General features: G+C 42.9%; 1 protein-coding gene across 10 annotated transcripts in view; it reads right to left on the bottom strand.

Moving 5' to 3' along the window:
- ALKBH8 (alkB homolog 8, tRNA methyltransferase) overlaps positions 1 to 14,588 on the bottom strand; it is a 116,574-nt gene that overhangs the window by 26,413 nt on the left and 75,573 nt on the right. For all 10 annotated transcript variants that reach the window (XR_009762894.1, XM_061628676.1, XM_061628673.1 and 7 more), the window contains 3 exons: positions 14,097 to 14,203; positions 12,016 to 12,167; positions 10,522 to 10,778 (listed from right to left, as the gene is read on the bottom strand). Coding sequence is in view for 9 of the 10 variants with exons in the window: in XM_061628676.1 (XP_061484660.1) it covers positions 10,522 to 10,778; positions 12,016 to 12,167; positions 14,097 to 14,203 (516 nt within the window). In the remaining variant the exon portion in view is untranslated. The remainder of the gene's footprint in view (positions 1 to 10,521; positions 10,779 to 12,015; positions 12,168 to 14,096; positions 14,204 to 14,588) is intronic.

Below are 14,588 nucleotides of genomic sequence, written 5' to 3'. Positions count from 1 at the left end.
TCCAACAATCACAACAAAGCTGTGTGGGAAATCTCACGTTTCTTCCTTATCCGGAAGAAATTATCCCCAGTCAAAAAAGACCCTTCTGACTGGATTTATTACTGAAAAAGTTTCATCCAAGACGGGAGCCCGTCTCAGAGCTGCACAGGCGGAGGGATCCTCCTGGGAAGTCCCTTTGATATAAATATTATGATGGGCACTGTATGCATGCACGTAACGACTGGACAGTTAATTACTAGTTGCTGAATGGGTGTAATGATCATCCTAGGATTATTGGAGGGCACTTTTAAAATTATTTTAATTAACTTATTCTCTTGTTTTCCCCCCATGTTTTTGTGAATCAAGATTTAATCTGGCTCAGCCTAACATCCTGTTTGGAATGCAAAGGTTTAGCCTTGGAGTATGCGAAATAACAAAGATGAATACCCCTGAGAATCTCAATTGCCTTTGCCTTACTACTGAGCAATCCCAGCCAGGATTGCCAACAAGATCTTCTACACATATTATGCTGTTTGTGGTCCAGTCCCCTTGGGAATGGGGGAAGAGAGTCCCTGGCCATGCAGCAGCCCATCTGAGCTCAGGAACAGCAACAGGGAAACGGCAAGTCAAGGGAATGACAGTGCACTTGAACCAGTGGCAGCTAGTGGCTCCATGTCAGGAGGGCAGTGGAATCCGCTTGGGGTTTTAGTCCAAACGGAAGCACCTTGGATAGCTCCTTTAAAGTTCAGACTAAAACCCCGAGCAGATTCCACTGCCCCACTGACATAGATCCATGAGCAGCAACTGGCTTGAACTATAGCAAAGTAAAAGCAGCAGGCAAAGTAGTTCAGGAAACATGGGACAAAGTGAGAGGTGGACAGGTGACACTGGCACTTGTTCAATGGCAGATGCTTGCATGGATGTAGGAACAGTGGAAGCTTTGATTTTTGCAAGCAAAAAGTCACATGCCCAAGGCAAAGATGAATAAACTGCTTCAGGACAAGGTACAGCATGTGGAAGGCAGTTCAACAGCTCATCTAGAGCACCAATATGACCAAGTCCAGTCATAGGTAGGCATGGCTGGCATACAAGGAAAGCTATGTAATTCTTGTAGTAGTACAGATTCTAAAACCAGATTGACACAATCATTTCTGCATTAGAAAAAAATGCTCTTGAGGCAGAATGGTTTTCTAAATGCTTCCTTGTATGGGTAAAATTGGTATGTACCAATTTGGGGAAGGGCCATAGCTGAGTAGTACAGCATCTGCTGTGCATGCAGAAGGTTGTACATTCAATCCGCAGCATCTCCAGATAGGAGAGCTGCTGCCAATCAGTGTAGACAATACTGAGATAGATGGGTCGTTAGTCTGACTCACTCTATATAAGGCAGCTTCCTATTTTCCTAAGTCAAGGCAAAGGTTGATTTTTCAGTTGTTTTCCAGCTACTGGACCTTGCCACAAAGGGGTGCGTTCAGAATCCAGCTTTACTACATGAAAATGTCAGTGTTGAAATAATTCTGCGGTGACCTTTCCTTGTCAAAAAATTATCGGCCAGATGGAGCTTAAGAATCTCTCTGATGGGATTCTACACAACCAGACAGAGGAATTGAAGAGGGAGAAGCAGCAAGCCATTCTCTGCTCTTGCTTTTTTTCCTATAAACTAAAGAGCCCACATTTCTTCAGGCTGTGAAGGACAGAAATCAAAGTGTGATGGTTTCACCCTAGCATACATCCGTGTTTTTCAGTGGCCACATTTATTTCTATCACCTGGTTAGCAAGGGGGATAGGAAGATTCAAAAGATAACAATTATTAAGGAACCCACAATCCACCAAGAAGCTAATTATTTCCCCAAGCTCAGGGAACGGTAAGGACCACAGGATACTGTGGTCATTTGAGCTTTACCTCACAATAACTAACTCCACCTGCAGGAATTAGATCATTTAAGTCCATTGAAACCTGATTGATGAAACTCATCAGAAAGCTGATGGAGAGAGAACTACATCTAATTTTGAAGCCCAGCCACCAAATGAAATTATGTGGCTCCCCAGAGAAACATCTCAGCTATAACTAATAGCATGAGAGTCTCGAGGAAGCAAATTAAATTCTCGCAAATGCATACAAACACAGCAAGAAAGATGACAGCATGCAGCCACAGTGAGAGAAAGAGAGTGAAATTCCCTTGCTCCACTTGTTCTGAGTCAGACCTTTAACATTTCTTTCACGTAGTGTTTTGTTTTCCCCTCGCAGAGAGTCACATCACCTTTTAGAAAGGCTGTGTCTAAAATGAGCAGTTTGTCTCTCATTGACAAAAAAAGGGGAATTGTGTCATATACCCAGTGGGCTCTCTATTTTTATTTTTGTCTGCTATTTTGAGTCTTTCATCTCCAAGATATTTTACCTTTGCAGTGGCTAATAAAGCAACACTTTGATTGAGAGGGTATTCAAAGTTCCCAAGAGAAAGTCACATCTGTCTTTTTGTCCAGCACAGGAAATCTGTCACTAGCTTCCATTCCCCAACGGGCTTTCTCAAAAATGTCTTGGGAATTTCATTGTTTGGGCCATTTCTCATGATTTACTGTCAAATAATGCAAGTCCACATTGAAATCACACCAAATTTGTGAAATGAGACGTGATGTCAGCAGGATACTATAATACCAGAGCAAGCCAATATTTCAAATACTCACTTCCAATTCACAAGCTCCTCATAATGACACACTTTTGCTTGCCAATATAGAAATGAAGTCAAGGTTTAATTGAACATATAACATTTCTTAAACATATATTTTATGTTTAAATAGTGTTTTAAATTGTTTTTTAAAAGATGTATTTTTAAATTGTATATGTTTTTAGTTACTGTAAACCACCCAGAGAGCTTCGGCTATGGGGCGGTATACAAGTATAATAAATAAAATAAATAAAAATAATATATGCAAGAATTAAAATCTTTTTCAAAAATATAATCTGTGGCTAATAGCCTGTTTTGTTACACGAAGATAGCGGGGAAGTTAGACAACATTGGCTATTTACTAAGCATTCATTATTATTTGTTTGCGGGGAGGTTAGACAACCCTTTGCCAAGCAAATGTTTTCCCACCCTTTCCAGTGCATTTTCCTGGCACTTTTCTTATTGCAAAAAGTCAGGTTTTGTGAGGCAGGGAGCAGATTTGTTGCACAAAAGCTTCAAACCAACTTTAACTATGCAACCCAAATTTGCCACTAAGTAGTTGAATCCCACCCAAAACCAATGACAATCTGGAATCACTCCTAGTCACAAAAAGACATAACTTTTAGAACAGCTAGAGCTTAGGAAATCTAAGAGAGTGGGAAGAATGGTTTGGTCAACTGTCCTGGCTGCCAGCCTATACCAGTTGGCAAACCACTGCTCTCTATTCACTGCTACTGTTCTCCTCTGTAGAAAATCTGCAGCTTTTCAATAGTGTTCCCTCCTCCGCTCCCTTCATCTCTATACCATGTCTGCATGTTGTAAAAACTTTGGAGTCTTTCAAAGTGCAATGTTTATTATTATTATTATCATTATAATTGGCAGACATGTTTATCTCTGCTCTTTCTATTCACTTATAAGTTGCTATTAAAAACCCTGTCTGGAATTAGAATGCATCTGCTTCCAGCAATTTATTTTAAACCAGAAGGAATCTACTGATTTATAAGCAGGCGTGTTTATGCCTGAATGCTGTAGCTTGAAAATAATTATTTGCTCATTGGGGATGTTAACTACACTGCAGACTCCAGTTCCTAAATGAGAGCTTGGTAGAGGCAGAAATCTGAAAATCTTCATAACAGATTGCAGCAAGGAAGGAGAAAGTTAAACAGCAACAAACAAAAAAATTCCGCTGGCCCCCTCACGAGCAACTCAGATCCACAGTAAGACTACCTAGGTGGCTTGGGCTTTGTTTGTATTTTGCTGTCTAAAAGTGGCATTCAAACTGTGTACTATGCCCAAGGTCTACCAGCCAAGAGACCATAGGATTTGGCTGAAGTCCCGCTACGCCAGCAGAAACAAACCATGCCACCACCATGATAGATACGTCAGTGGAACACTTATGCCAATGAAACACACCCCCAGTGGAGCTATTCAGCCAATATATATGCCTGAGGAAATGCTAAAATGAGATGGAATTGTGGCTGGGACATTGACATCATCATCATCATAAATAATAATAATAAATATCCCACCTTTCCTCCTAGAAGGAGCCCAGGGTGGCAAACAAAAACATTAAAAGCACTTTAAAACATCTTTAAAACATATTAAAACAAAACATCTTTAAAAAACAACTTTAAAATCATCTTAAAAAGCAATTCCAGCAAAGACACAGACTGGGATAAGTCTCCACTTAAAAGGCTTGTTGAAAGAGGAAGGTCTTTAGTAGGTGCCAAAAAGATAACAGAGATGGCCCTTGTCTCATATTTAAGGGGAGGGAACGAAACGCTTGATGGAGGAAAACTGACAGCATAGCTCTATGTGTGTTTACTCAGGAGTAAGTCCCAATGTGTTCTAATATGTTTCTCTTCAAAAAATAAAAAAAACCCAAAACCTATCCTTACTGTTAGTTAAAGAAGAAAAAACAGCAATGCCTAAAACTATCTGCAAATCCCCTTGTCTCAAATCAACTTCTCTGGGAAGACTGAAAAGACAAGGAGAGAATAAAGTGTATATTCTGACAATGGAACATGAGTCATGACAACAAAAGCTCACATAAACCGCAATCCACTCCTGTGCCAATCTAGGTTATTCAAGGAGTACCCAGAGAAAGCTTCCGCCCACAGTGAAAAGGACAATGATCTCCAGAATTGCCATTTCTGCTCAAACACAGGTTTTCCCAAAGCTCAACCAGAGTTCTATCTCTGATGACTTGCACCAGGAATGATTTATAGCAGGGCTAGTGAACTTCAGGTCCAAGAGTGAAATCTGGCCTTCTAGGCCACTCAGTACGGTCCTCAGAATTCCCTCCAGGTCACACCCCTTCTCTGGCTCCCCCGCCCCGCCAGTCGTTGGTCCCACTCTGTGCTCTCCTAAAATGCTTGTGTTTGGCTGCAATGTACCCTTGGACTGTGATCAATTCCTCTTGCTTGCTTGCATGGATGCACACAGCCGCATATACAAACTTCTGCTTTTTGAGTGGGTGGAATATAGCTTACTGTATAACAGTAAGAGCCGTATCACATTTGCCTCTTCCCCCCACCCCTCCTCCAATGGCATGCAACTTTCGTAAGGTGAGGAAGGGCTGTGGCTCAGTGGTAGAGCATTTGCCTTACATGCCAAAGGTCCAAGGTTCAACCCCTGGCATCTCCAAGTACAGGTGGGAGGGAATCCTGGAGAGCTACTGCCAGTCAGTACAGGCAATACTAAGCTAGATGGACCAATGGTTTCACTCAGTGTAAAGCATCTTCCTATGAAGGACTGTGGCTCTTGTGCTCAATAAGGTTCCCACTCCCTCATTTAGGGCGTCAAGATCAGGGGACGTGCATTCAAACAGTCGGAACTCCAAAAGAAACACTTGATAAGCTTGATAAGAAGGCAAGTCTGTTACTGGAAAACTGATGTGCGCACACAGAGACAAAAGTGCCAAAGTGATAACAGTTCCTGGAATATTCTCACCCTAAGGATTCTCAAAAGTAAAGAAGGAAGAATGGAAACACAGATACAGGTATGTGCATGTAGGCTATGTGCTCTAAAGGAGGGATGGCCAACTGACAGTCCACAAGGCTATCTAAGAGTCTAGGTAGTTTCATATCAGGCTTACAAAGCAATTTTACCTGGCCTCTGAAAATCTACCTAATTTTAATCAATGTGGGATTAACATTTCACTCAAAGATGCATTTGTACATCAATAAAAATTATTTTCAGAAGATGAGAGGGATTTTCTTCCACAATGCAATGTTACACCTCTCTGAACTGTGTATGTAATTCCTTGACAATGCCTAAGCTCATGTTTTTTAGACCTATGAAGCTCTTACTGCTAAGTGCCATTAACTTCACAATTGTTTGGAAGGCAGAGTGGCCCCAGGCAAAACAGATATTGGCCACCTTTGCTCTAGACCAGGGGTGAGGAACCTGTGCCCACAAGATGTCGTTGGACTTCATCAACCCCAGCCAGTGTTCATGGAATATGGGAGCTTCTGGAAGGCTATAGGTTATCCACCCCTGCTCTACAGAGTACCGTCTTTTCTCTCCACAATGGGCGCTTTGAACAGCAACTATAAAAAGTAGTCTAAAGCTGAAGTACCATTCCTAGAGTTTTAATTTTCAAGCACCACCTGAAAAAAACATGTAGCTTCCCTATCTGCGCGATTATATTTTCTTGACTTTCCTTGATATGATTACTTACAATTTTCTCCAGGCAGGTATCATTAAGTAGCAATAAATCTAGAATGAACCCAGGCACAGTCAACCAAACTGGCTAGGGTTGTAATGGAAAAATGTAGCTGTTAAAATACAGACAAAGCAATTTTAGGTCACACTCAAGATAAAGAATTTCAAGACTGGGATTGGGTAACACAATGTCAAGTAATCCCCAGGTGGAACTAAGACCTACACAATCTAAGTCTAAGAATCTACCACAATTGTTCCCATACAGGCCTGATAGTCCTGTTCAGGCACAGCAAGCAATAGGGATATGAAACATTGGGGGTACTAGCAGGCAGTATGTGTCCTGATCCACAGCTATCTCCATCACCTCAAGGAGATGACAGCCCACACGAGATGGTGGAACTGCCCCAGACAGCTGTGTGATGGATAGGACTCTGGAAAGGAGTCCAAGAGCAAGAGTTTCAGGACTACGGAAAGCAGCCCTCATGCTAGCAGGAGGGAACAATTTGTCTCGACATTGACACATTGCAACTGCCAGAGCTTTATACTTATGCCTGGAGGATCCTGGCTGAAGCCACTCTTTGGCTAGTTGGTGTCCTTTGGTGCAGCCATTGGCTCCTTCTAGGTGGTGGAGCTTTGGTCTGTGGATGTTCTGCAGGGCTTCTTCCCTAGTCAAGCTACATCCTCAGGTTTTTGGAGGCTTGGTGCAGAATCTGCTGAAGGAGGGGCTGAAGAGTGGGTCCATCGCCTCCCCCTCGAAGCTACTATGAATCTGAGGGCTCAAGATCCACAGCCATGACAATTCAAGGTCTATTGAAAGCCTGGCCTTCTGTCCCTACCTGGTCAACACACAGCAGAACCTCCTGCTTGCTGCACTCCATACAATGGCTTCAGCCCTACCTTGCCTTCTACCACAGCCAGCATGGAAAACCAACAGACTGATGGAGGAGGGATGAAGCAATCCAACTCTTCTGTCTGGCTGCTCACTCGCCTGGATGGAATTCCTTGTCATCTATGGCAACCAGGTGAGTAGTTAAATACAAGGCTGATGTAATTCAGTTAGCCTGGAACTCAACAGCCTGGGGCCCAATAGGTAAGAGACCCTCCTATACTAGGGAGCCCATGAGCCCTGAACAAAACAGAAGCAAAAGCTGGTGTGGTGAGGAGCAGCTGGCACATATAGTCTGCATAATTTACGTTGTCCCCATCCCCTGTGATAATCCTATGAAGTGAAACAGCACATACATCACACAGGAAGGATACTAAAAAGGAACAGACAAGTCTAATGGGCCAGATCCTCATCCAGTGCAAATCGCCATCACTTTGTATGTCTAGATGTAATGTTACAATCGCATGACCTGAGATAACTGATGTTACAATCGCATGACCTGAGATAACAACTCTCATTCATTAGCCCAATGTAGTATCACTCAGCCTGGGCTTCTGAGAATCAAGAATAACACTACCTTGGGACCAGCCACTTATTTAATGTGAATCGGCTGATTCTTTCCCAGGCATTCCTGCTAACATTTTTTTACATGCTGTTCTTCTCCCGCTTCCTTGTAGTAACAAGCATGAAATCAATGTGAAGATTTCCACATATGCTGATCATATAAATGTGCACATTCACACTCTGGGAAATTAGAACTGGTGACATATCAGTCTATATGAGTTACCAGTTAGCTTTCAGCTCAAAGTGCCAGGAATGGCATTTGGCTCCTTCTCTTTTAATCTTTAGGCAAATGGTCAAGATGTTCTTATTTCACCAGGCTTTTGAATTGTCTCCATTTTACCCCTTGCTGCTGTTTATTGCTGCTCTGTTTTTAGTGTGATATTACTGTGATTTTATTGTGCATGCTTTTAATCTATACTGTAAACCACCTTGAGGGCTCTTGTAGCTAAAAGGCAGAATATAAATAATCTAAATCATTAAATAGACATAGATATCGTATAGCACCCCTTCCTCTATATCAGGGGTCACCAGCTGTTCTGAACCAGCAGGCACATTTCAAATTTTGAGAAAGTGCTGTGGTGCCAGTTATAAAATGTCTGCAATAGGGGCATGGCATAACACAACATGACGGGTGGGTGGGTGGGTGTGGGGCATAACACAAAATTAGAGAGAGTACAGTTATTGCTGCAGCCAGAAAACCTCATACTTGTTGTGGAAAGTCACCTATGTCTTACTGGTCCTGATGGCGGAGATCACATAATATTGATAGTACACACGCAATGATGATGCTGTTAATAACAACGGGGTGCATTCCCCACTACCTGTCCTAGTTCACCATCCAAAAACACCATGATAAAGGCTCTTACTTTCAAGTAAGAGAGAGTGTGACAGAGCTTTATTCAAGCAGGCTATAATAAAACCAACATAAGGCTCGGGCTACACAGGTCACAATACGAGAGTCTAAGAGCAGAGTCTGGAGTTCAAGACTGCGCGGTAGCAATGAAAACATCCTGACAAGCTACCACACCCTTCCTGCCAGGCTTTTAAAGAGCAAGACATAGCAAATTCACTCACCCGACTCTCACCTTGTACGAGAAGGTTGTGCTTGCAGGCATACACTTCGGTGGGAGAGGGGCTGCATCTGCTCACACCAACAGTCATCTGCCCCCTGGCTCCTCTTTCTCCTGCTCTGCCCCTCCTCCCTGACTGGTCAATGACCTCCCCAGTTCCCAATGAAGCTTCCCACTCTGGGTCGAGGCATGGAAAAGAGCTGGTGAGTCTGCCTCCCGTTCCCTAACATCTAGAATCAAAGGGGCTGGATCTTTTCCTCCCTCCTGGTTTATCCCAACTCATTTGCACCCTCTGCTTCCTCTTCCTCTGTCAAACACTGTCACCCCAACCCAGACTCTGCCAGAACCACGGGGCTCATGCCAGAACATGGTGGCCCCACCACACTCACTCTTCTGCTCATGGCACACACACACTCACTCACCACAGACACACATGCATCTCTCTCACTCTCACTCTCACACACACACTCTCACACACACACTCTCACACACACACTCTCACACACACACTCTCACACACACACTCTCACACACACACTTCACATATACATAGACCACACATACATCTCTCCCTCTTTCTCTGCCCAAGTGCTTCTTCCCCTCTCACATAGGCCACATATAAATACAGACCACACATACACCCCTTCCTCTCTCACATACATACTATCTTTCTCACACCCACACAGACCAAACATACACCTCTCACTCTCTTACACAGAGCACATGTACATATCTCCCTCTTTCTCTCTGCCCAAGTGCTTTTCTCATACACACAGCATACTTGAACATCCCCACCATATTCAGGAAAGCCCCTCTACGAGTGTAGGGCCTGGCACTTCAACCCCCTCCCCAAAGAAACCCATTCCCCCCAAAAAATACGCAAAAAAATACACAAGAACCACCAGTCTAGCACCCTACTCTATATCAGTAATAGCCAAAGTGGTGCCATCCAGATGTTGCTGGATGGACTTCAACTCCCATCAGTCCCAGTCAGCAAGGCCAATGGTTAGGGATGATGAGAGCTGTAGTCCAACATCATCTGGAGGGCACCACTTTGGCTTCTCCTGTTCTGTATATGAACGTATGTGTAAATTGTGATCTTCATATGCAGTTCTGCTAGAAGAACCTTCGTTGTCAGAACTATGGCTACAGCCACTAAGAGACCAAACGTATGCCCTTTTCAGCAGTGGCCTCCTCACTGGGAAGCTCTCCCTCAAGAAACACACAGTTGCTGATTTTTAGAAAGTCAGCAAAGGCATTTATTCTGCTATGGTTACTGCTGCTTTTTTGGGCTTTACAAATTGTATCAGTCTGAATGGGTTATGTGAATATTGGCTCAATTCAGATAACCCTCCAAAGCCAATATACAAACAAAGTTCAAATCACAGTTTGAGGGACTGGAAAGAAGCCACAACCTCTTGCTCTCACTCCTGTGTGCCACCTTAGTACCAGCCTTCCAAACCAGATTGTCAGTCGGTCAGTCAGCCAGAAAAAAGAAAGAAAGAAAGAAAGAAAGAAAGAAAGAAAGAAAGAAAGAAAGAAAGAAAGAAAGAAAGAAAGAAAGAAAGAAAGAAAGAAAGAAAGAAAGAAAGAAACTTTCCATGCAAAGAAAATGCCACAGGAGAGGCAACCCTAAAAGGATAACTATCCCCTTCAACGTAGGGAGAAATGAAATCACATAGTGCCTTACCGTATACAAGTCTTTGCTGACTCCTAAGTACTTTCCATTGCCACAGCCAACATCAGCCACAACAGCCCCACAAGGTAAACCCCTAAGGAATTCAACGACTCGTGGCCAAGGGCTATGCCTGGTGCTGCTGAAGTGAGTGGCAATCCCTTCATACACTTCATGGACATACTTTTCTTCTAGCTTTGAGGCTTCTCTCTCATTGATGGGGAAGGAGGGCGCTGTGTCTTCACGCTGACTGTCACACACAGAAGGATAAGCTATGGGGGGAGGGGGAAGGGGGGAGGATAAGGTTTTATTTATTTGTAAAGAGAACATAGTGTTCCAAAGCAGAGCAGTCCTTTTTTGACTGCATTCATTTCACAGACAAAATTCCAAAAACTGCAAACTGAAATGTAAATTTTAAATTTCAATTTTAAATTGCAAGTTTAATTATCCCGTTTCGCAGAGGTAGCCAATGTGGCACCCTCCAGATGTTTTTGGACCGCAGCTCTCATCATCCTCAGGCAGCATGGTCAACGGTCAAGGAAGAGAAGAGTTGTAGTCCACAGCACCTGAAGGGCACCATGCTGGCTATTGCTGCGATACGGGATAAGCGTCCCAAGATGCTTCAGTCTCAAAAAGAGACATATAGAAGCTCACTCCTTTGAAGTATATTTATTAAAGAATTTGTATACCGTTTAATTGTAAAAACATTTAAAATAATGTAACATAAAAGATATACATTACAATTATTGATAAAAGTCAAAATTCCAAGAGATTTGGACTGCGTTTTTGAACTCTTCACTTAGCAGTACCCACAAGTAGAAGATGAACTTAATGATTGTTAATCTGGAACCCCAGCAGAGCACTAACACTCATATATTCAAACCCTCATATGAGCATGTGAGTCTGAACACTGTATAACCCACCAAACTACCGAACATCAGAAATGAAAATGCTGTAACTAAAAAAGGGAGGGCGTAAGAGCAGAGGGAGGGAGGGGAGCTGGGAGGGGATGGGAAGGTAAAAAGGGACTACACTGTTTTACTATAATAATGTGCCAACCTTAATAAACCATAGAGAAAAACAGTCAGAAGTTAAAAACAAGTTGACTTTAAAAAATTCAAAATATAAGTATCAGCAGTTAAAAATATACATTTGAAAATAAAATTAGATATTAAAATACATGTCAACGTTACGTATCTGGGTGGGCTTGCCTAAACAACAAAAAAGTTTTTCGCAGGTGCTGAAAACAGTACAGCAATGGTGCCTGCCTAATGTGAATGGGCAGAGAATTCCAGAGTGTAGGTGCTGCCATGCAGAAAGATAGATTCCTTTCAAGTACAGAATGAACATTATGCGGCACTTGTAAAAGTGTTAGTTCCAACATTAATGAAGGGCATTGGACCTGGCTGTGCCTTTAAGAGTTGAGGACTAAGTGGGAGGATCTTAAAAGACTTAAAAAAGTGGTACCCAACAAGTTCTGTTGTTCGTGTCTGAATAACTGAAACTTACAGCAATTGCAAGGGCTCCTCCTCACTTTCCTGAAAGTGAAAGATGTCCTTTCCCTCCTCTTGTTTAAGGTTAAATCTCCAATGTCAGCAGTGACAGCTCTAACTTTCTGTACTTCAGATGCCTGAATGATGTCAAACTTCCTAGGTGTGATGCTTTAAAATAAAACAGAAGTTAGCATTTCCCCCTTTTTCTATTATTATTGGTATTATTAGTACAGTGCTTTCTATATTTCTAATATGGCAATCATATTTGATGAAATGGTTCAGGAAAAGCCTATGAAATGCAAAGACAAGTGAGTGTCTATGCATCTCAAAAGAAACTCCAGCAAGATTATGTGTTTTATTCTATATAAGCCACAATTTGTTTCTACCATACAACCCCTCCACATAATATCAAACTCAGCCAGTAAGTGCAGATGGGACTGTAACCACATCAGGGCCACTGAAAAACAAGAAGAGAGTTACAGCATGCTAGAGGAACTCCATTTGCAGAAATATAAAAATCTTTGGGGGGGGTAACCTAGTGGTGCAAAAAAAAACAATAACCAGCCCAATGAGGACTGAGCATGCTCAGTGAACACAGAATGCTGAGAATTGTGTGTGTAAAATCAGGGGTTGTGATGGAATGTAGTATCCTGACAGAGCATGGCTGGCCATTCTGACTATTTGTGCCGGGTGCCCACAGGGGCAAGGCAGCAAGCCAGGGGTTGCAGCACCATGAATAGCTCTGAGTGAACAACTTACTATAACAAAGATAGGAGTTACAAGTCTCTTCCACTACTCCACCTTTCCCAGGCTCCACCCCCTTGGCCTAAAGACTGTAGCATTAAAGGGCCAAGCCCGTGGCCTGCAGACAAGCTTCCTGTCTGGCATGCTTCCTGTGCCACAAGGCAAGCGGGATAGCATGGGCTATGCGGCACTACAACACACTGTTGCAGGTCCCTCTTGCATTAGTATACCTCACTTACTGAAAATTATTTTTGGACCTTGCCAAGGAAAAATGCACACAATACAGACCTTCCAGAACAATGGTAATGTCTTGGACAGAGTGTTGGAGGAACCGGGGTTTAAATCCCTGCTCACCCATGAAGCTCATTTTGGGACTTTGGGCAAGACACTATTTCACAGAGTTGTTGTGAGAATGAAAGGGGGGGGACTATATATATCCACGTATATAATCCCCCTTAGAGGAAGAGAAGGATAATAATGTAATAAATAAATCCTTCTGGTGCAGCAAAAGGAATCTTGGGAACTACGTTGTTGAGGTGTCTTCTTTATAAACTGTTTGAGCTTCCTCAGGGAAATCCTGCAGAACTCCAGATCTTTCTCACATGCAGCCTTTTCCTCAGCTTGATAAATCATCTTCACTAATGCAGAATCTGCCTCATTGGTGGGGTGGGGGGAATATCTTCCCCAGTGGACTAGCCTGTGTTGAAAGCCCCTCAGAATTGCTCACTTGAAAGTCATCAGCACTTGACTCCCAGCAAGACAAACGTTCAGACTATTATTGACTTCTGCACTGGTGAGCTGAGTTTAGCCCTGGCAGAATAAACTGCAGCATGGCAAACAGTATTATTTCTTTGTGAGTTTTAACAAAGCGAAGCTAAAAAAACACAAACCCTACATACATGTGCATGCATACTCAAACAGCACTCTGACTTATCTCAAACATCTAATATATTTTCTAAAGTCAACATCAATGAGCATATCAAACCCCAAGTGCTGAACAATCCAGTTGGATTATCTTCAAAAGGGGCAAGAGGCCCACCTCAAAGTCTGACATAACCTTGCCTGTGACCATCATTTCTCTATCTGGGGAACCTGTGGCCCTCCAGATGTTGTTGGACTCCAACTCACATCAGCATCAGCCAGCAAGGCCAATGGGGAGGGGTGATAGGAGTTGGAATCCAGCAAAATCCTGCAGGGCCACAGGTTCGCCAACTCTGCTCTAAATAAACAAAAATGGTAAATGGGTCTTCATTAACTGGTTCCTCCTAACAAACAAGAAGGAAAGTCTGTTGCCACCTTGCTCCACCATTTTTACATGTGCAATACACTTTACTTGTGAATGTCGACACCTACCCATGGGTCCAGAGGTATCTGGATTCTCCAGACATCACTAGCAAACTACGTTGAGGCAGCATAATTCCTGCTACATGTCCATCTGGATGCTTAAAATCCATAACGATCTGTGGAGAAAAGGTTGGAATCATTCATTATTTCTAACAGTTAATGGTAATTAGCCAAGGACTGCATTTTCAGGCCACAGAATGTATCGTTTTGATTGTATGTGTATGCACGCATATACACAGAATAGGTATATGCACAGAGTAAACACAGCTCTACATACAGAGTCTTGGAACATAGGAAGCTGCCTTATCCTAACCTTAACAAACCTTTGGTCCATCTAGCTCAGTACTGTCTGCACTGACTGGCAGCAGTTCTCCAGGGAATCCTACCTGAGGTGAAAATGGAAAAACAGGAGGCTAGCAAGGGAAATGGAATGAGGTGGCTGGAATCCTAAACAGAGAGCATGCCATGCTGCAACATTTTGTTGCAGGTCTGACTTGCAGT

Source organism: Rhineura floridana, chromosome 5 (assembly GCF_030035675.1).
Source record: "Rhineura floridana isolate rRhiFlo1 chromosome 5, rRhiFlo1.hap2, whole genome shotgun sequence".
Classification (NCBI taxonomy): Eukaryota; Metazoa; Chordata; class Lepidosauria; order Squamata; family Rhineuridae; genus Rhineura; species Rhineura floridana.
Note: the sequence above shows the minus strand (reverse complement) of the source record. Positions and strands in the feature narration are given on the sequence as shown.